Below are 22,801 nucleotides of genomic sequence, written 5' to 3'. Positions count from 1 at the left end.
ATATTAGTGGACAAAATAAAACCCCCTGCCCTCATGAGCTTACATTCTAGGGAGGAATAAGTCAGGCAATGAACAATGCAATACGTACAGGAAATTATAGAGTATGTTAGAGGGTGATACGTGCTTTGGGAAAACAATAGTATGGGCTAAGGGGGATCAAGGGTGCTGGGGAGCTGGGAAGGTGGGTGCTGCTTTAGGGAAAGTAGGTCCTATTTTCAGTAAAATGGGCTTTATTAAGAAGAGGATATTTGAACACAGGTGTGAAGAAAGTGAGGAATTACTCATGCAGATATCTGGAGAAAGCTTTTAAGGCAAAAGGAGCAGCCAGAGTGGCTGTGTAGACTGAGCCAGGGGAAAGGATAGGGGAGGGGATGAGAGTGGTGGCAGAGGACCAGAGTTTGACTTTTACTCTGAGCGAGAGAAGTGTGGAGACTCTGGTGGCCTTGAGCAGAGGCGTGATATGATCTGACTTACATTTTAAAAGAACCATTCCGGCAAACTGTTGAGAATCGCTTATAGGTGCCAAGGGCAGAAGCAAGAAGACCATTTAGAAAGCAAATGCAGTAATCCAGGCAGGAGATGACGGGAGCTCGAAACAAAGTCATAGCGATAGAAGTGGTGAGACATGATCCAAGTCCATCTGGTTTGAAAGTAGAACCAAGAGTATTTCCTGACAGACTGGACGTGGGTGTGAGAGAAAGAGAGGAGTCCAGGATGACTGTGGGGTTCTGGCCTAAGCACTAGAAGGATGGAGTCAGTATCAATGGGGGAAGATTGGAGGCAGGGCTGTTTGGATGAAGACTAGAAGGAGCTCAGTGTCTATTAGACATCTGAGTGCAGATATCCGGAAGACAACTGAACACACAAGGCTGAGGTCTGGGTATGCAGCCATCAGCATATAGATGTATTCAAAGCCATATCCCTGAAGGAGATAGCCAAGGGAGGAAGGAAGACAGAGAAGAGGACAGAGCCTGGGGCCTCCAGCATGAAGAGGTCAGGCTTGTGTGTGCTCAGATCAACTTCATGATTAAATTTCATGATTAAATTAAATTTCGGTTCACTCCCGGAGATGCCTCTGAACAGCTGCCAGATGTGACGAGAAGATCAAAAGTTCCCGCATTGAATAATTATACTGGATTCTGCTTTAGTGTCCAAGACATAGGCTAAGCAAGCTGGCCTGCCCTCCTCCTTCCTGATACATTACCTCGTTCTAGATCTCAGGCTTCTCTTTCTTTGTGTGCCCTATGAGATCGAAGGGAAAGACCATGTCAATCTAAGGCAACTGTCTAGTCTTCCTTTATTTCTTGGGTCCAAAATTGTATTTTCCAGAGAAATCCCAGAGAGTTTACCCTTGTGGTTGTTAATAAATGTTCTTAGAGCATAAAAAACTATTCCCTAACATCCCCAATTGGAACCAATTTAGATGTCTGCGCCAACAACCTTTCCCAACACTCTTCTTTCTCATTCTGTATTTTAAAGTTTATTACACAATGGTAAGTGCTGAAAGGCCTGGATTCTTTCATAAGAATATGGATATGGAGAAATATTCCCAGATTGTGAATTAAGAAGCCTGGTTTCTGTCTCCAGCTCTGGCACTGTTAACCCAGGTGACTTAGAGCCATTAACTCCATTCTTTGGGTCTCAGTTATCTTAAATACAAAATCAGCAGGAGTGAGGGGAGGGGTTAAGATGGTCTTGGGGGCTCTTCCAACTTAGCACTTCAGATTCTGAAGTGGGCATTTTCTGATAGTGTGAGACAGATGTTTCATTTCCCCCTCCTCTCCTGGCCAGGTTCTGGAACGGTATTTCCTTCAATAAAGCACCCAGGGCCAGTGAGAATCTACTGTCTTGGCTTTGGTGTGGCTCATGAGAAGATTCTCCAGAGAGGAGGCCCTAGAGAGATCTTCAGAGAGAGGAGCAGGAACAGAGATTGTATGAGGAAAGAGAACACTGATCCTCAAAAGCTTCTGGGAAAGGTTCAGAGGGAGGAAAAGCTGAAGAATTACTTGGGTGCAAAGTGTTAGAAATGACCAGAGCAGAAAAATAAAGTTAAGTAACAATGGTACTGGCTGTGGTCTTTGCTGACTAGGAGCAAGGCGGAAGAAGGAAAAAGAGGAGGAGAAAGAGGAAAATGAGAAAGAGAAGAGGAACAGCTAGTCCCAGGCATCATGCTAAAGGCATTATGCACATGATGGGATTAAATCCTCCAAGTACTTTTTCTCCACAGGAGACTCAGAGGACAAACATTTTGCCCAAGGTCGTACAGCTAATGGGCGGCAGATCTGGGGTTCAAATTCATTTTTGTGGGAGAATTGACTCTAGCATTTCCAGAAAGCCCGTTGGCCAAATCCCTACATCAGGCTGGCCTTGGCATGGCATTGCTGAGGGGGAGCAGTCAGAGACCCTTTCACTTACAGGAGGTGATATAATGCATCCCAGCAACATGGCTGACTAACTGGGACAGAGCTGTTTAACTTCTCTATGCCTGTTGATGTGGCTGATGCTTGGCCAGGGCAGCCCAGGATGCCCTTGGAGTGCTCAGATGGAAAGCAATCTGCACACCCAGGATCAATGGGCCTAATTAATGGGGCCCAGAAGAGAAGGGCAAAGGAAGTACAAAAAAGCAACCACTACCCTTGCCCACTTGACATCTGCAGCTTAAGAAAGAAATTAGAGGAGAAGGGACTTGAGGAGGAGGGAAGTGGCATGACGGGGCTGGAATGGGGCTCAGCTGCAGGAAGTGGCCAGGGAGGGGTAGGTTGGGCCTCTAAGCCCTGGCCCCAAACCTTCTTTACCTCAAGTTCCTGAAGTCAGCTCTACCTCGTCACCTTAGATTGACAGGCACAACTTCCAGTCCCGGCCCCTTAAGTAATATATGGATCCTGCTCTGGCTTCAAGTCTTGGAAGGATGGAGAAAGGCAGTCCTGAGTCATAGAGAGAGCTGTTTGCTGCACATCCACCCCCTCAGAGTTGAGTCAGAGAACCAGCCACATAGCTCCAATCTTCCCTCCCATCCCCCAACCCACAGTGCTTACGTGGGGCAGCAGGCCCTGCTCCGTATGAATCTGTCTCTATGGCCCAAACCACCCCACCCTGTTCCTTGCCATAGCAGAGAAGGGCCAGAACAGGCCTGAGGAAGGGAAGACCGAGTGGACCCCCACACACAGCTGTGAGGAGGGGTGAAGGTGGACAGATGCTGTCAGAAAGTGAGTTCTTCCAAGAATGTTAGCTGGATGCAACTTTGGAAACCATCTAGACCAAGCCTTCATTTGTTTGTTCCAGACACATGTGCTGAGCCCCCACTGTGTGACAGAGCCTGGGGATATATAAATTACATAGATGGGGACACGGGAGGCCAGAGGCAGGGAACTACTTGTTTATTCTCACAGAACTTTTTAAAGAACAAGACCAACCCAGAACCCTAGCCCCTGTGTGTTTAAATAGTATAAAACCAAAAAACCAAACCTGTTGCCGTCGAATCGATTCCTAGTCAAGCAACCGTACAGGATAGAGTAGAACTGCCCCATAGGGCTTCCAAGGGGAGACTGGAGGATTCGAACTGCCTGCCTTTTGGTTAGCAGCCATAGCTCTTAACCACTGTGCCACCAGGGCTTCTTAAATAGTATCCAGCCCATAAGCTGGCTCAAATGGGCGGTATTGCCAGAGATTTTCTAGATGACAGTAGTCTGTGGCCTAAGCTGGTTCCCGTTGTTAGTTGCCATTGAGTTAACCCCTTGTTCATGGCGACCCTATGCACAATAGAACGAAAAACTGCGTGGTCCTGTTCTGTCTTCATAGTTACTTGCAGATTGCACCATTGTGATTCATAGGGTTTTCACTGGCTGTTTTTCCAAAGCAGATCGCCAGGTCTTTCCTCCTAGTCTGTCTTAGTCTGGAAGCTTTGCTGAAACATGTTCAGCATCATAGCAACATAAAAGCCTCCACTGACAGACAGGTTGTAGCTGCTTGTGAGGGGTGCATTGGCTGGGAATTAAACCCAGGTCTCTTGCATGGAAAGCAAGATTTCTACCAATGAACCACCAAGTCCTCACAGTAGAAAGATTAAATCAAGTTTGATGGTCTCAGGACAAGCTGGGTAGAAAACACCTATCCTTGACATCTCCATTTTCCATTGCTGGACCCCTCCTGCTCTTGCCCATGGGGATCCCTGCCACCTTCTTCCCAATTTCAGCACCATCCCTCTCCCCACCACCACCAAAACTAGTGCTACCAAGGTGTCTTATTTCAAAACAAAGTGATACCAATACACTAATTCATACTAAGGGGGTAGTAATGCATTAAGCTATCTCTCCAAAGAATAATTTTACTTTGAAGGCAGTGCTTAACCTAAAGAGTGAATATAGATAACATTAGATATACTCAGTCTTTAGGTTGAGCATTACCTTCTCTTTAGAAGTCAGGTTAGAGACTTCAGGAACCTAACATCCGAGTGATGAAGGTATTTTTGTTACAGTACCTCCCCACCCTCCACCCGTATAGTTGTTCTACTGAGGTAATTTTTTTCTCTGCTTAGAAATAAAGCTGGCTCTTGAGAGGCTTGGCAGAGCCATATTTATTACTGGGAGTGAGACAAGCCATCTGGCCATCAGCAGTCCATTTGGAAATGGAGGGGCCAGAAACCCCCTAGGCCTCTCTAGAGTGAGGCTTGCCATGTAGCCAGGAGGCAGGGAGCACTGTGAGGTCAGACGTGGTAGAACAGAGAGATGGGCCTGATAGAGGGGCCTGGTACAACAAGTTTTCCCAAAAGCTTCTGCCTTGAGAAGTGTCCTGTGGGTTTGACCTGAAAGTCCATGGGAACTTGGTTTTTACGGGCATCCTGATTTGAGTTCTTAATTCAACTGATTAGATTTCCTTGAGTGTTCTGACAGCTGCAACATGCCAAGGCCCCCCCTTGCCCTCTGCCTTCTGACCACGGTTGCTTCACTTTTTGTTTTCCTCTAGGTTTCTTTCATCTTCTTCCCTTATTCTCATCTTTTGGACCCACATACAACCCTCTCCCTTGGCCCCGCTGCAGTATTCTGTCCCCTAAAGTAAGAAGTGTGGAAGGAAGCTGTCACGACCCACCCCTTGGTTTGGCCAGACAGCAATCTGTGTGCTCACCAGTGTCTACTACTGTAGTTCTTATGGGCTGAGCAAGCTGCCGCTGAGCTATTTGCCAGAGAGCCTCCAAAGCAAAGGGACTTAGAAGGTTCCATGGCCTAGTGGAGAAGGTGAGAAGAGCTATACCTCGGGCAAGCTCTGACATACCCACAATGTCTGTTACATCCATTTGCTCTCATATTTACTGCTCCTACCCTGATAATCACCTGTCTTTGTTCAGTTTATTTGTTGTTTGTCCTGTAAGTGTCCTTCTCTCACTCTTTCTCCCTCTCCCTTTTCTCCCTCACATTCCCCCTCCTCACTCTCTCCCTTTCTTTGTCTTTCTGAGTTCTCTCTCTCTCACTGTTTCTCACTCTCACTGTCCCTCTCTCCCTTTCTCTGTCCTTCTGAGCACTCTATTTCTCTGTCTCATATGCTATTATTTGATGTCATTAACACTGTTGACAAGCTGGTTTCATTCATTTATTCTTCATAGGTTTGTTCATTTGTTTGTTTGAATGATTAGATACTGACTGTCCTTCCCAGGGGAAGATAAAACTACCCTGGCAGTTTTGTAGTCAGTCTTGTTTAGCCTGTTTCTGGCAGGTAGTAGCACCTGAGGAGCCATCATATTGCAGGTGAATAACATAGTGATTCCTGAGGCTTAAGCTGATTCCAGCCACATGAGCTGGCCACTGGGTAGGTAACAATACAGCTAGTCAGAACAGTCAGTCTTCCACAGTTTACACAAAAAGACGGGAAGGGCCAGGGAGAGTCAGGAACCTCTAACCTCCATGCTCCAGGTATCTCTATCAGTCCCCTTTGGGGCCAAGGACCACCTCCAAGGGGGATTCTGAAGGGGCATTCCAACTGCGTGCTTATAACTACAAAGATACAAGAAAGGCCTTTCCCTTTCTAGCTAGAATGTCACTTTGGAGAAACAGATGAAACCAATGGCTTTCCAATATGCGGGTGGGAGGAGTTGTTCTTTCTACTCTCCACCTTCCATCTTTTGGTTTTACCTTGACTTGTTCCCTGCCGTCTACTGTCCAGTCCTTTTCCCTCCCTCATAATTTCCCTTGTTTTCCTCCTCCCCGGACTCATTTCCATTTCTCCATTCACACCAGGACCAAAATGGGCAGTCTACTTAAAAATTCCATTTGACTACCTGTATGTCCTTCATTTGCCTCCAGATCTGAAGGCCCTTGACAAATACCCTCAGCTACTTTACATCACAGTTGACTGGTGCTTATTTAAACTTTGCATATCTCTTTGCAAGTAGCCTCTTTGTTCAACTTTAGAAGGCTTACAGTTTACAATGTGCTTTATTTCGCACCTTAAAATTCTTCTCCCTGCTACCATCTCCAGAGGCTCTGAGATTCAGCATCTCCTGATTCCTCCATATCTATAGGGCCACTCTTTAGTTCCTGGCATTTCTCCTGGTTTAAAAAAAAAAAAAAGCAGATAAAAGGATAGTAAGGACACTTTCCCTTAACCTACATTTGACACCAATTTCATGGCCAGGTGTCAAATGTTTCTAGAAGCTCCTGACTCCTGCCATTCCCAGTTCTCTCTACAAGCCTGATAGCTGCCTCCTAACCTAGATTAACTCTGGTGTCTCACCAACAAAGCCCCAACTCCTCACTCTTCCGCCGCACCGTGACAGCTATCCTGACTTGCAGATCAAGTCAAAGTGAGATTCATGACAATGGCAGCAGAGAAGCAGAGCTTGGTGATTGGGCAATTGCCAGGTGGACCCAGACCTTCAGGTGATTTGGAATGGAATTTATCTTAGATTAATCCTCTAAGTTCTGGACAAGTGATTTCAGAAAAAAGAACCACCAAAATAGGGGTCTGTAGCACATACTCCATGTCACTGCTTTGTCCACTGTTTCAGAGGAACATGGAATTCAGTGACCTCAATATTAGGGACAGTGTCTCAATGGCTACTATTGGGATTGGGCAACTCTATTCTATAGGGCCTATTCATGGCCCAGCCAAGAGCCAGCCTTGCCTGGAGGAAATCAGAAGGTACTCTGCACCTTTCAATGTTCACATGTAAGGAAGGGTACAATAATGGGTTATGATCCTTTCAGAGTGCTCTCTAACCAATTTGGTTGAGTAGTCCAGCCTAGATATCTACTATCCAGCCCCTAAATTCCTAGTAATCTGACCCTTCTAGCTATGCTAAAATTAAACTCTCCATTTTTATATGGTTAGAAGCTATTTTTCAAATACCTTTTAGTTGTTCAGAGAGACAATGTAAGATAGCCATTGGGAGACACATCCCACTGATTACTCACATCCATCCTCTTGGGAAAATCCCCTGTACCTAGGAAAACCCTTTCTCTTCTGGCCTCTAGTATTCCAAGTTTCATCCCTCAGCATCCTAACTAAAAACCAAAAAAAATCAAACCCATTTGCTGTCAAGTTGATTCTGAGTCGTAGAGACCCTATAGGACAGAGAAGAACTGCTCCATAGGTTTCGAACTACTGATCTTTTGGTTAGCAGCAGAGCTCTTAACCACTGTGCCACAAGGGCTTCATCCTAAGTATGGCCTGGATAAAGTTGCCCAATGAAAAGAAATAGTGAGTATATTCTAGAAATAAAGACTTCATCCACTGAGATGATACTTCTAATTTGACCCTGAACTTAGTTCAGAAAGATAGTTTTCCCAGAGAATGTCTTTTATCCTCTGCCCAGTACTACTCCTATCGTCATTCCCAGTTATACCAAAATAAGGTCACTTTTTTTTTTTTTTTTCATAAGTGTATTGAAGTAAGTAATTTGGTTTTCTTTTTCATTTGCCCTTAACCTGTTATCTGGAACCACTAGCCAGGACTCTTTCTGAAAATGCCCTACCTCGGTCTCAGATGTAGAGTAATAATCTCCTGTCATTGATACCAATTGATGAACAAATTAATTGTCCCAGTATCTTGAAACCCTTGAAAATTACTAGCTTATTAGAAAACAAAAATGAAAGAATTGACTGCTCAAAAATGTACACTATAGCTACATTAGTGAAGATGGCACCATACTAAAACTCAGCCAGAATGTTCAGATTAGCTGAGTGGCCCTGTTGGCTCACCATAGAAGGGTTATGTAGGAAGACTATCCAGGCCCATGGGGCATCAGTCTTCAAGGAATCTTACTACCTCTTTATTCCGCAGGAAGACCTTAACTTAAGGGAATAGGTAGCAAGTCTGGGAAAGGGCCAGAGATTGATGGCACAAATACTCCAGACTACCAACTAATTCTAAATTTAGATCAAAAAATAGAGCTGGGGCAAAGTGGTTTCCCAAGGCACTGTACTAGCTTTGAGTGGCAAGCAACACAAACATGGTCTCTGGGCTAAAGGTGCTTAGCCTGGAACACCAGAGATGCCCAATCCCAACTGGTTCAGTCTCCCCTCCTAGCTCACCAGGTGATTCCACTTACTGCTGGGTGAGGTTCGTCAAAGACTTGAATGACTACATGGGGTCCTTAGAGGTCTACCAGTGTATCAGGAGACCACAGGTTCTCTGAGGGCAAGGCTTTTCGCTTATATTTCTTCCTATTGTTCTCACATAAAAATCACTCAGTGATTGCTTTTTTTTGTTTTAATTTTATTACTCACATGTTAGTACCATTTACCCCAGATCAAGTGGTTATTTATTTTTGAGGCCATGGATCTTGTAAACATAGTTCCTCACATAAGAACAGCTTGTGTGAGCTGTTAATAGGCAACACTGCTCCAGTAAGTCAGAAGTGTCCTCTGACCAGTATGGCTTAAGGCCTAAGAAAAAATTAATTAGTGAGTCTCCCAATTCTCCCATAGTGAGACTCTTTGGAGAGCTATCATTACCTGGACTATAGAACCCATCGTACGGATAACAAAAAGCCCCCACCTTCCCTCTGTCCACTGCTCTCATAGCTCCTCCTGATTTCTTCTTGTCTCCTGTTATACAGACATGTCATAAAGATTATTCAATTAATACATGTTATTAAAATAATAAAATATGATCAAGATAGTTAGAATAGACCTATAGCTAAATTTTGAGGTAAATCTGATTTAAATTGTTGAGATCTTAAATGGGAGCCGAAAAGGCTAAAAAGCAGCAAGACAAAAGGCAGCTAAAACAAATGTTTAAGAATTGCAAATAAGGGTTCAAAATGTTTTAGAGGTAAAATAAATAGCTTAATTTTTTAAATGACATAAGCTTTATTTCAAGGTCTCTAGGTGGCACAAATGGTTTGCATTGGACTGCTAACCTAAAGTTTGGCAGTTCAAACCCATCCAGCGGTACTGCAGAAGAAAAGGCCTGATATCTGCCTTTGAAAGATTACAGTCAAGAAAACCCTATAGAGAAGTCAGAGCAACTGGATTAAATCAAAAGCTAAGAAGCTTCCTGAACATAACCAAACATTTGAAGGACAGAGTAGCAGGGACAGGGGTCTGGGGACCATGGTTTCGGGGAACATCTAGGTCAATTGGCATAACAAAGTTTATTAGGAAAATGTTCTGCATCCCACTTTGGTGAATGGTGTCTGGGCTCTTAAAAGCTTGCGAGCGGCCATCTAAGATGCATCAGTTGGTCCCAAACCACCTGGAGCAAAGGAGAATGAAGAACACCAAAGACACAAGGAAAATATTAGCCCAAGAGATAAATGGGCCACATAAACCAGAGACTCCATCAGCCTGAGACCCGAACTAGATGGTGCCTAGCTACCAATGACCGCCCTGACAGGGGACACAATAGAGAGTCCCTGACGGAGTGGGAGAAAAGTGGGGTGCAGAACTCAAATTCACGTAAAAAGATCAGACTTATTGGTCTGACTGAGACTAGAGGAACCCCATAAGACATGGTCCCTGGGCTCTCTGTTAACCTAGAACTAAAACCATCGCCAAAGCCAACTCTTCAGACAAAGATTAGACTGGACTATAAAACATAAAATAACACTCGTGAAGAGTGTGCTTCTTAGTTTAAGTAGATACACAAGACTAAATGCGCAGCTCCTGCCCGGAGGCGAAATGAGAAGGCAAAAAGCGACAGGAGCTGGTTGAATGAACACGGGAAATCCAGGGTGGAAAGGGAGAGTATGTTGTCACATTATAGGGAGAATAACTAGGGTCCCATAACAATATATGTATAAATTTTTGTATGAGAGACTAACTTGAGCTGTAAACTTTCACCTAAAGCACAATAAAAAATAAGAAAACCGTATAGAACAGTTCTACTCTGTAACACATGGGGTCACCATGAGTCGGGATCGACTCAACAGCAACTAATAGCATCAACAAGGGTTACTTCACCTGAACTAGGTGACCTGGGTGGGTTCTCTGAATTGTCTCCACTTTTGGTCTTATTCAGAATGGGGTCAACCCAGAAGATCTTCCAGCATTTGCCCAGTTCAGATGAGTAATGGGCAGCTTTAGTAGTTTTCTGGGTGGATCCAAAGTAGTGGAACAGTGGCCCAAGCCTCCTGGGAACTCTGCCTAATACTCTGGCATTTGAGTGGTATAGATTTACCTCCCTCTGACCCTCAGACTCCCTCCCCATGGATGCCCTAGAAACAGAACTTCTTACCCAGCAACATAGGAGCACATACATTGGCCAGCCTGCGAGGGGAGGTGCATGCCTGAGGTCTGTCTAGGCCTAACCATCATGGTGACCATCACACCCCATTAGAAAAGTGGTTTCAGAGATTTGACAAATTCTTGTGTGTGTGTGTGTGTGCATGTGTGTTTCTATGTTTTACCTCAGCCTGCTAGCCAAATTTGATGACCCCCACACCGTCCCCAGAAGTGGACTGACCTGGCAGCTGGTAATCCTCATGAAGCAGAAACCAAGATCTGTTGTGTAGATGACCGAGAGGCATCCCTTTCCTTCTATTCCCTTTCCTCGCCCTATATCTCCTCTACCACCATTCCCAAAAAAGGACATCCTACCAATTTGCTATGGGGAAAAAAAAAATGGCTTTACTGAGAAATCTGTTACCAAAAAAGTATTTTCAGTCTGCAAGTAAATGTCTAGTTGTGCACATTTCCATCCTTCAAAAATTCCCTTACACGTTTTCCTTGTTGTACTTTAAAAACAGAAACACAAGAGCAACCACCTGAAAGTGGAGGGTAAAAGCAAGCTGTAACCTCCTAGAAAGAGTTAACATCTCAGATGGTCAAGATAAGTCAGGGGCTGAGTTCTTTGTGCTTACAAGCCATGGATACAGCATCAAGGAAGTAGGGAGAGAGTTGACACTGAGGTACTCAACTGAGGCCAGTTCCCTCAGGTTTTACCCCAAAATAAACATTTTCTTAGGATGTTAATAATAATATCCTAAAATGTGGATTTTCAAGGTGAAAAAAAAAAACAAACCCACACTCATTATTTCATGCCAATGGCCAAGGTTCTCCATACCTGTAGAATAACAGCTAAGAAGGGACATCTACCTGAGCCTAATCCTTGAGGAGTAGCCCCTGCTGTGGAGGTGGTTGAGGGCTGTCTCTTCAGATCCACTTTAGTGGTAACTAGAATTCCATCTTGCCTAAACCTAAGGGGCCATTGCCTTTGAGCTCCTTTACTTACATATACGTGGGCAAGGATAGGCACTGGGAAGAGGCAATGCCTTTCTCATTATGCTGGCACTGCCTGGGGTAAGCTAAAGAGAAAGCCCTCAAAGGTTATCTCAGGACACATGGTTAACAAAAATTTAAAAAGCCTCCATCCACAAAATCCAGAAGACCTCATCTACTCATCTGTGGGTGTGAGTTACTGAATTTGTGGCCAGAGACAGTTACAGGTAGGAGAATGCCTCATGGGTCCTTGCTAGACATGGGACCCAGCTACACGGAGCTAACACTCATGGGGATGCCCTGGAGCCTGCCAGGCCTATGCTTTTGTATTTCTTTCACTTGTTTCCTTTTGCCCTCTCCTGCCACTGTGTTGCTCCTGTGTTAACCAAGACCTAGAATACCAGGCATCTTCGTTGGAGACTCATTACAGCTTATCTCTATCTGCCTTTCTTTAAAGCCAGCTGAACATACCCAATGCTCTCCCTCTATGGTAAGACCAACCCTCCAGACCACGCTCTCAGCTTCTGTGACTCCCTCTCAACACCACCCACTCTTACCCACCCCGGCTCCAAGAGTCTCTCAGAGCCCAGTGTACCTCCTGCTGCATGTAGCCACCATGTCTGTTATGTGCTTTGCCTGCCTGGTCTTTTGTGAGCCGTGAAAACGCTGTTTGTGTAATGGTGTTCTTTTACCTCCCTGAGCTTTCCTTTGGGTGATTATTCACTGTGATCCTGACTGTCTAATAAGCCACTGGGAGAGAATTGGACCCAAGGGTCACTTCCTGTTAAACATCTGGGGACTTTACTGGCTAAAGTCTTAAACCTTAATCTGATTCAGGAAATTTGTAGAAGGCACCTATGAGAGCCATGGGAAAGACCTCTAGGACAGGAGGAAAGACAGAGAAGATCTAGCCTGGAGGGGGAAAGGCAAACGGACAACTTCCTAATAATCATGAAGTATCTATGACTACTAGCTCCACTTGGACTCTGAGTTGAAGCCCACAGTAAAAGGTTGAAGCTGGGATTTGTTACTGAGGGAGTAATAGAATTTCTAGTCACTCCGACCATTTTGCACTTAATTTTCCTAAATTCATTAAAATTAGGCTAAACCCACTCCTCTGCAGTAGGCTAGAAGCAGAAAAGGGGACTGAATTGCTTACTTAGTTCAACCATTCCTAATATAGGAGTCTATGAACTGCTTTGGCTAAAGTGACAGAGATGCCACTCAGAGTGACCTTGGAGCCTCCTTGGGACCACCTCCTCCAAAAGGATTCTGTCACATACTTCAAAATAGGGCCACGTGTGTGTTTATAAAAGGACCAGTGGATTGATTCCTTGAGTCCCCAAAATCAGCCAACTGGGGATAAGATTGAGTCAGTTGGTGGTATTCCCCAAAGCAGCCATCCCAGCCTTGTTGAAAGGCTGAACTCTAGAATATTCTATCACTCTTCACAGGGACAGCCACTTGGACCGGCTTCTTCATTGCCTTGTCATTTAGTTTATCAGAGGAAACTGTCGTGTCCAAACAGAAATATGTTCGTTCTCCTTCTAGAGTAGCATTGGGAGATTGTGACTGAAGTGGGTTCTGAACACCAGAGTAGAATTCAAACTGCAAGCTTTATTTTTATTTTTTACTCATCAGATCCAGACGCCCCAGTGGCACCCACTTCTCAAACTCTTGACACTTGCAGGTGAAGTTCCCCACTTAAGCTTGTTTTTTCCTTTTTCTTCCTTTCCCAAATATGGTGGAACTGACAGCTGAGTTCTAAAACCTTAGGCCTCCTCTGCCTACTCTGCTGAGGGAACACAACCTCCTTTTCAAGGAGAGAAAATAGAATTTCAAGTAGGTACACAGGTGCTAGCAATGCGGACATTAAGGGCATCAAAGGCTTCAAAATACACAGGCAGCGCCAGCCCAGGGGCAGGGCAAGGATTGCTGCCTGCAGCTCATGGCCTGGCCCGCCAGCAGCCGGCTTCACAGGCCCCAAACACTCAGAAGTCTGTCCCCTACCTTGAGGAAAGCAGGGTCTCTAGGAGGAGCTGCGGCAGCTCTAGTTTTGAAATAGAAGAAATATTTTGAATCTTTGATCTGCACAGTCTGAAGACTGCAAGACCCTTCAGGCCTGGTTTCTGTGCGGCCTCCCAGGGCGGAGGGTGGGCATGCTGGTATGTAGCGGCTGCCTCTGCATTTTCCTGCACCCTGTGGGCTGCCCGCTCTGAATAGGAGTGACTAAGCAGCCTCTGGAATCGTGTGGCCACATCAGTGGTGGTCACAGGAGACCTGGGGCTCAAATAGGAGGACCTGTGGGAGTCCACAGGGGCATTGGTGCCCCTGGCATCCTTGGGGGTGCCAGCAAGGCATGGATATAGTCAGGGAGAATTTGACCCGGAGATAATTGACAATAAAGCAAGAAGAGAAGTGAAGCGAGTGAGGGGAGAGGAGAGGGCTACACCAGGATCCCAGTGACAACCCCAACTCCCTTCCTGCCTGAGGGAGGCATGGAATGGGGCCAGTAACAGGAAACTCAAAGGGTCCATTCTCTCCCAGTGCTGACAGCGGGAGGGGTTGGGGCAGGGCAGGGGTGAGCTGCACTAGTTCTTGGGGAGGGGTACTGCCTGTCCAGCCGGGTATGACAGGAAGAGGGTCTCATTTCTGGAGGCACAAGATGACAGGGGCAGCCTGTCCTGACCCCTGACCAGAGAAGTGCCCAGACCCCCAGGTTCTCCTGGGTCCAACCAGCTGAAGGTGAGCCTTTGACCAGCAGACCCCCAGCAGCCTAGGCGTTAGATTCCCACTTCAGTTTGTCTCAGCCTCTTTTCCACTTCCCTCTGCCCCTTCCCCTCCAGGGCTCCGCTGAGGGAGATGACCTGCCCTGAACAGGACCCCTTGGTCCTCATATTCCAGGGCCAGGAGTTGTCTAGGGCTCAGACACTCTCCCCAGCACTAAGCAACACCTCTACTCTCCCAGCCCCTTCCCACAAGGCAAGTATGGGGCAGAGACTATGTGAGCTAGAAGGGAGTGACACAGAGAAGTGCTGGGGTCCCAAGCAGCCAGGGCATGAGATCCCTCCAGTGGGCAGCCAACATGGACCCCCCGAAATCTCTGCCCACTCTGCCTACCAGGATCCCCAGTGGAATCATCCCTAAGGCTGCAGCAATGGAGGGCCATCTACTCGCCTAGCTTACCAGAGAGCCAGGTCCTACTGGGCTCAGGAGCCCCAGCAAAGCCAGGCATGGGAGGAGCTGGGGCTACCTCCTCAGCATCAGGGCCTGCTTGTGCAGAGGACAGCTGGCTGTGGGGCTAGATTTCAAAACATATTGAAGTTCCTTTGGAATCTTCAGTTGTTCCACCCAGGGGGTTAAGAACTAGGAGCGAAGGGGAAGAGGGGAGAATAGGAAAATCGGGCCACGGACTTAGGGGCCTGGGCACAACTTGGCTCTGCAAAGACCATGGGGCTGGATTTTTTACCTAGAAAAGATGGACAGCCGACCTCCCATGTGTGGGCCAGGAGAGAGAGTCTAGTGCAGCTAACTCCCACCCTAACCTGCCCCCTCTCCAACCAAGGGCTGCATTTCTCAGAGCAGGGCCCACCCCATTCTTGCCTAAACCTCTCTGTTGCCATCTTAACTACTACCTCCTATTGCCAATGGATTCCAGAACGCAGAAGAGAACTCCCGCATCTCCATCACCTTCTTCCGCCTCTTCCGGGTCATGCGCCTGGTTAAGCTGTTGAGCCGTGGCGAGGGTATCCGGACCCTGCTGTGGACCTTCATCAAGTCCTTCCAGGTAGCCTGCGCCACCTCCCTACTCTTAGCACAGCCTGAAGGAGGAGCACCTCCTTACCTCCCAGGAAGTAGGGGTGAACAAGGGGCTCCAGTCCAGCTTCCACCTGGTGCTCCTGAACCATGTGGGATGCAATACAGTGGGGGAATCGATACCACTCTAGGATTCAGACGACCTGGGGCCAGTCCTTACTCTGGCCACTTACTAGCCACGTGGTGGCAACTCTGCTTCTCTGGGCTCTGCTTTCCTCATTTCTAAAATGAGAGGGCTAGACTAGGTTTGTGGTATTCAAAAGCATGCTCCTGGAGCCCCAGACTTCCCCAAAGTCGGGCAGAGAAGGAGGGAATATGAGGGGGAGGCAGAAATGGTTCTGCTCTCCTTGCTCATTTGTGTATTTCTCTGCAAGACTTTACTGAACAAAGGAATCCTGTGGTATGGAACACACACAGAAATCACAGAGAGTTACTCTTCCTGATAATCTCATAACCTCTACAGCCCTTTCAATTCTAACATTTTTAGCAGCTGGCTGTCACCATCCCCCAGTGAGCATTTCAGCCATGTCTGCAGACTGTACCTGTCTGTATACTTCCCGCTGCTCTCGGGGACCCTGGTGTCACTCCGCTAGAGGGGAGAGCGCCCTCTCATAGGGGCACAGGGTTGCCTAACTACATAATTAATTCTCTTTTCTCAGCCATAGTTTTCTATCTGTGAAAACAAAACAATTATTGCCCTTGGCCAGCTCTGAGGAGTGTTATGTAAGTCTGAAGTTAAAAAGCAGCAAAGCTCCGTTAGCTCACTTGGACTCCTGGAAGATAAGTGGTATAACCAAAAAAACCCAAACCCTTGGCCATCGAGTCGATTCTGATTCATAGCGACCCTATAGGACAGAGTAGAACTGCCCCATACAATTTCCGAGGCTGTAAATCTTTACAGAAGCAGACTGCCACATCTTTCTCCCGTGGAGCGGCTGGCGGATTTGAACCACCGACCTTTTGTTTAGCAGCCGAGCATTTAACCACTGCATCACCAGGGCTGGAAAACCAAACCCATTGCTGTCAAGTCGATTCCAACTCATAGTGACCCTGTAGGGCAGAGTAAAACTGCCTCAGGAGCTGAAGAAACTTCTAAGAAGAAACTGGCTTCTAGCTTCCTGGCCTGATGCTAAGGGCAGGGTTCTCTCCTCCCATGGAAGTACCACTGTCAGACTTCCTGAGATAAAGATACTCTCCAGCACCGGAGAGTAGCCTTCCATGTCCCCTGCCCTGGCCAGTGTGCCACATGGCTGTAGTCGCAGTCATAGGAAAGAGGCCCTGCCAGTCGGGGGGCTCCTGACAGCTTCAGAGTCCCATTCCAAAGGATGCCCCTCCATGCAGTGCCTCCCTGGGAGTTGTCACTGAGGCTCTTTAAATCTTTACTGGACCAGCCACCAAGGGCTCTGGGTTCTAGTCCAGCCTTACCCCGACACCCCACCTGGCTACACTCCCTATAACCAGTCCTCAGACTGGGCCCAGCCAATTCCCAACCAAATGGTGACCTTTCAGAAGGTCTGGCTCCCATGCTCTCCCTGCTCTGAGCCCTCCAGAATCCCCTCCCATGAGGCTTCTACCATCCACGGTTGACTTCCAGGTCAGAAAGGACGACGATGCACTGTTATTCTGACTGTACTGCCTGTCCTGTGAGACCTTTCCCACTCCTAGACAGGGAAACTCTCCCATGAGTCCCTTCTCAGGAGTTCTGCTCTCTGTGCAGGTGGTGGGTGCTGCAAGCAGAAAGAAGATGCCACCCACACCCTCAAGGAGCTTACAGTTTAAATGAATGATCCAGATATACATAACCCAGTAACCCAGTGCTGTCGAGTCAATTCTGACTCATAGCGACCCTACAGGACAGAGTAGAACTGCCCCACAGAGTTTCCAAGGAGCGCCTGGCAGATTCGAACTGCCGACCCTTTGGTTAGCAGCCGTAGCACTTAACTACTACGCCAACACACACCCAAAACCATCCTCCCCTCCCAAGAATCCGTGTAACAAAAGATTTAAAACATGCCAATATGTATCTGGTTGTAGCAAAGGAAATAAATACCAACCTAATTTCAGAAGAAAGAAAATGGAAGTATATTTGCCACACGTCTCTAGGCCTCATCCTATCATCTAAGTTAAATGCTCTGCCCTCTAACACACACACACACACACACACACACACACACGGTCTCACCCCCTGAGACAAACCAGTGAGCCCAGAAGTCCTCCCTCCTTAGCCAGCATGATGTGGGCATGGGGGTTGGGTGAGAGGGCCTCCTTCACCCACCTCATCCCTCTTCAGGTCACCAGCCCTCACACCCACTCTGGCCAGGGTTTGTGGACCCTCAGGGAAGAGGAGGCCCAGGAGACTGTGAGGGGAAGCAGTGCCTCCCTGAGGAGCAGCCTGCCTTTCCCTCCCTAGCGTCTGTGTCTGGGATGGAATTGAACAATCTTATAACCAGCAGGTGCCTCCGGGTCCAAACAGTGTGGCCCATTTACGCTTGAGGAGTGGGATATCATGGGCTCCCCAAGCCCATAGTACACCCTCCCCAAAACCCACATGTTCATTCCATCATTTACTAGATTTCTCCTCAACCCTCCACCAGCCCTGCCTGCCTTCCCCTGAGACCTTCGGTCCATGCCTGTCTCGGCCCCAAGGGCTCTCTGGGGAGCCTGAAACCATCAGCCCTGGTGGGAGCAGGACTCAGGGCGCCAGGGCTCTGAAGGAAAATACAGGCCCCCAACATACCCATCACCCATCATACCCATCTCTGGGGTGACTGGAAGGAACATGCTTGAATTTGGGGTGGGAGTTCCAACCGAACCAAAAAAGCTTGTCTGTGATCTAGCAGTGCCATCTAGTGGGAGGTTGACAAAGCATTTTCTGAGGAGGCAGCGAGCTTCAATCTCCTTCATCCAAGACGCCATCATTCCATAATCACTGTTGAGTCCCTGCAATGCCACTCTGCAGGAGAAGCGGCGGAGGCTCTAGAAAACTAAATTGTTTAAGCTGCCCAACAGGTGGTACTGAATGAGTAAAACGTAGGGAATCCAACTATGTGCAAGACGCTGCGCTGAGCACTTCATGTACCTTAAATTGTTTAAACCGCACAATCCCCCAAGAGGTATTTGTTATTATTCCCATTTTTCATACTAGGGAAAACTGAGGCTCAGAGAGATTAAGTTATGTGCCCAAGTTCCTATAGCTAGAAAGCGGCAAAATTGGATTTAAGCCCATGAGTTTTTTCTTTTAAGTTTTTTCTTATGAAATGTTTTTAGTACAGTTGTAATACCTTCTAGTTACAGGTACTGAAACAACATAAAGCTGTTTAAGAAAGGGGTGGTAACCTGCCTCCACCCCAGTCCACCGAGAGGTAACCGCTATTAGCTTCATATGTACTCTTCCATGTATTTCTGCTGGCTCAAACAATATATTGTCAAAAACCTGAATGCACAGAGAAACACCAGAAAATTAGTGTAACAGGATATATTTATTGTGAGTAGATATGATTCGAATCAGACAGCGTCAACTGTAACTCAGCCCAACGAATTGGGAAGGTGCTCAGAAGAGGGGATAGTGAAAACGGGTTAAACAGGTCATTGTTAATTTCTCAGGAGATGGAGTCACAACACATGCAGGGTTCCAGGTTGATTGGAGAAACAGAGTCACTAAGGACAAGCCATATGTTTTCCAGTCACACCCTGGGGTTCTCGCTCCTCAAAACTGGCTCCACATAGATAATTCTCTAAAAGAGCCCAATGCCTAAGGCCAAACGCTCCGCTTAGCTGCTTATTAAGCTGTTGGTTGACTGGAAGGTGACTTTAGGAAAACGGTCCCTTAGAGGCTGAAGGTTCAAAAGGACACCTAAGGGCAGATTGCCTGAGTGGGTCACCCAACTCCATGGACCCAGAAATCTGGACTCCAGGAGAATTAAAACTGCCTTCTCAATATACTGGTAGTCATTCTTCTTACTGAAGTGGTATCACATTCCACTGGTTACTCTGCAGCCTGCTTTTCTCAGGGGATTAAAACCAAGCTAACATGAAAAGTGAGTGCCTATTTCTCAGGCCCTTCCCCAGGTGCCCAGGACTTCTGTGGGACTCTTGGAAATGGTTCCCCTCTCCCCAACAAGCCAGGCAGCAACCAATGGCTGCAGAGAGGGAGGACAGGGAGCTTCCTGGGAAGGGACTCCACCTCAGCAGGCAGCCTCCTCCCGGAAGGCCTCATGGCCTCACGGCAGCCTGTGCTTCCTTCCAGGCTTTGCCCTACGTGGCTCTCTTGATCGTGATGCTGTTCTTCATCTACGCTGTGATTGGAATGCAGGTAGGAAGAGCTGTCCCATGGCTCAGCTGCTCCTTTGCCTCATACTTTGTCTCTTCCCAGCTCCCTGCCCCCTCCTCCACTAGCTCTTGCTTCTGGTTGTCCCTCTTTCCCTCCACCTCCTCTGCCTTCTGAGGCCAAAAAAGTCACAGGAAAAGGAGCTTCCTCCTACATGGATGCCTTGGAGGCAGCAGGGTCAAAGGCCAAGTGCAGGATACAGGAGCTCAAGAGCTCCTCCCCCCATGGCCTCAGCCTGGGTTCTGCTCCAGGTAGGGGAAACACTCCCAAATTATGCAGCAGGCCTCAGGAGAGACACAGATCCTTCTGAGGTAACGTCATCAGGGTATGCTGAAAAGTATCCCCATCTTGTCCAGGCCTCCGGATGGGCCTGAGAACTACCCCCAACACCATGTCCTTCAGGAGAAGCTAAGGACCAAGAGGAAGGAAGGAGGGAGGAAGTGGAGAGAGGAGAGGGAGGGAGGGGAAAAGAAGGGATAAGCAGGGAAAGGGAAGGCAAGGGAAAAGAGAAAAGGTAAGGAAGAGAGGGAAGGAAGGGAGGAAAGAAGGAAGGAAAATTCTGTTCCCATTACACAAAAAGCAGCAGTCTCCAGGGGCCTTACCTCACCAGGCCCACTGTGCCTTCTACCCAAGCCCAGAGCTTTTCAACCTCCCTTCAGGGCTCCAGCTGAGCTCCACATGGAAACCGCCCCCCCCCCCCCCCCCCCCACAATCCAGCACTCCACACTAACAGGGAGCTTTTCCTCACAGCGCCTTAAGATTCCCCTGTGTGCTCCATTGCAGAAAGGCCCAAAGGTTCACAGAGCAAAGCCCTTTGAGATTAAAAGAGCAACCTAGCCACCTGATAAGGGGTGGCAGCTTCTAAGATAAGTGTAGCTTTAAAAGGCTGGGGGAAGTAGGAGGCCTCTGATTTCCGAGATGAATTAGCCTTGCTAAAGTGTAAGATCTCTCATTCCATATCACCCAAAATTCAAGAGCTAAATTTGGAAGAGTGCTGGGGATGCAGAGCTAAAATGGCGAAGAAAAGAAGGCCCACGAGTCCTTCTCATTGGTGAGAGGCCCAATCTGAGTGCCCACCCACTCTCAGCCTCCAGCTCCCATGGGGCCACAGTGACTTTTCCTGAGGGCCCGTGAGACTCTTCTTACGCTTTTTTGTTGTGGAGAATTGGGATGGGAGGCCCAACAGGGCAGTCGGTGCCTGCCCCCCACATTGCACTGCCAGGTGACCTCATATCAAGTGACTTTATCCAACTTATGCACAGCCGTCCTGCTCCAGGGTCAGCTGTGACCTCTGAAGAGACGATTGAACAATGGGTGGGAATGGGGAACCTCTCTGCCCAGGACCCACCAAAGACCTCTTCTCTCTCTCTGCTAGGTATTTGGAAAAATTGCCCTGAATGATACCACAGAGATCAACCGGAACAACAACTTTCAGACCTTCCCTCAAGCTGTGCTGCTCCTCTTCAGGTGGGTCTCTGAGGACACAGGTGCACACATACACATCTGCACGATGCACGTCTAGATGTAGAACGAGAGGGACTCTTGTCCAGGGAGCGGGCAGGGAGAGAACTGGTGCTGGATCCGCCTCCCCTGACTAGGGAGCCAAGAGTTTCATTATTACTTATATTAACTTTCCATTGAGCAACCCACTGGGCACTGGCATACCTGCTGATAACCCTCCAAAACCATGAGGGGACCAAAAGTAAAGTACTGAAATCGCCCTTGCTGCGAATCTGAACAAGCTTAAATCCAAGCCTGCAACATACTCGCTTTGTGACCTTGAGCAAGACCACCGACTTCTTGGAACCGCTCTTCCTGATACAATCAGTACAGGTATAGATCACGTAGTGTGTCTGCCACTTGCTTGTTGGGTGGGTATATCCACGTGCACTTAATTTCATCCTCATTTAAACCAAAGGTCTACAGCCTGGAGAGATCGACAAAGGTACATTCGAGCCTTCATACCTTTTGGAAGGCCACCTGCCTGCACAACAGCTGGTGAAGGGGATGTTTCTCATGCCTGCTCTGCCTCTCCTTTCTAGATTATAACAATGCCCCTTGGTCTGCCTCTGGCTTCTGCTCACTTTCCTGCTCTCACAGCCTAGAACTCTGGGACCACCAAGTCCAGGGCTGGTAGATAACAACTATTTATGCCAACCCTAGACCAGACGATTTTTAAAGTCTGTTCTAGCTAATGTATTCTACATATACTGGGCCCTTTTCCATTGCCTGAGGCCCCTTTCCAGAGGGTCCAGGGACCTTCTCTATCAGTCACCCCCACCTTCACCATGCTCTACAGAATCCTTTCCCCACACCCAAGTCAGCCCATTATAGCTCAAAATGTATTGTATCAAAATGGTGTGACATCACCACCTCCCTCAGAGCATAAGCCCTCAGAAGGCAAGGGCCATTATAACATGCTATGTAACAACACTTTACCCCATTTAAATATGGAATTTGCACACAGCAGAATGAGCACATGGCTCTGTCTCCTCTCCTTACCTAAAGTCCTTGATAATATAAAATACCTTTAAAAAGAACAAACCCATAACAGTGCTACCACTAAAAAAGAAAAAAGAAACCCACTGCCATCAAGTGCTAGGGGGAAAAAAAAAACATACAAGAGTGCTGTAAAAAAAATAAACAAGGATGGGAAGCGGGGCCAAGATGGCGGACTAGGTGGATGCTACCGCGGATCCCTCTTGCAACAAAGACTCGGAAAAACAAGTGAATCGATCATATACATAACAATCTACGAACTCTGAACAACAAACACAGACTTAGAGACGGAGAACGAATAAATACGGGCAGACAGCAATCGCTTTCAGAACTAGGAGCCAGCGTACCAGGCGGCTCCATTAACATCTGAATACCCTGAGCCACAGGGAGAATTCAGATAGGGATCTGACTGCATTTTTTTTTAGCTGATTACCTGGAAAATTTAGTTTCCCAGTGATGGCTCAGAGACAGCAGTCCATATCAAACCACATAAAGAAACAGACCATGA

At 47.4% G+C, this 22,801-nt stretch overlaps 1 protein-coding gene across 12 annotated transcripts in view; it reads left to right on the top strand.

Annotated features, from left to right (window-relative positions):
- CACNA1C (calcium voltage-gated channel subunit alpha1 C) overlaps nt 1-22,801 on the top strand; it is an 896,734-nt gene that overhangs the window by 818,073 nt on the left and 55,860 nt on the right. For 10 of the 12 annotated variants that reach the window (XM_049885094.1, XM_049885093.1, XM_049885097.1 and 7 more), the window contains 4 exons: nt 12,109-12,141; nt 15,310-15,438; nt 19,714-19,779; nt 21,170-21,261. In XM_049885094.1, coding sequence (XP_049741051.1) covers nt 12,109-12,141; nt 15,310-15,438; nt 19,714-19,779; nt 21,170-21,261 — 320 coding nt within the window. The remainder of the gene's footprint in view (nt 1-12,108; nt 12,142-15,309; nt 15,439-19,713; nt 19,780-21,169; nt 21,262-22,801) is intronic. The other 2 variants (XM_049885095.1, XM_049885099.1) reach the window with 1 other exon arrangement.

Source organism: Elephas maximus, chromosome 4, assembly GCF_024166365.1.
Source record: "Elephas maximus indicus isolate mEleMax1 chromosome 4, mEleMax1 primary haplotype, whole genome shotgun sequence".
Lineage (NCBI taxonomy): Eukaryota > Metazoa > Chordata > Mammalia > Proboscidea > Elephantidae > Elephas > Elephas maximus.
This window is presented reverse-complemented; position numbering and strand designations above follow the sequence as displayed.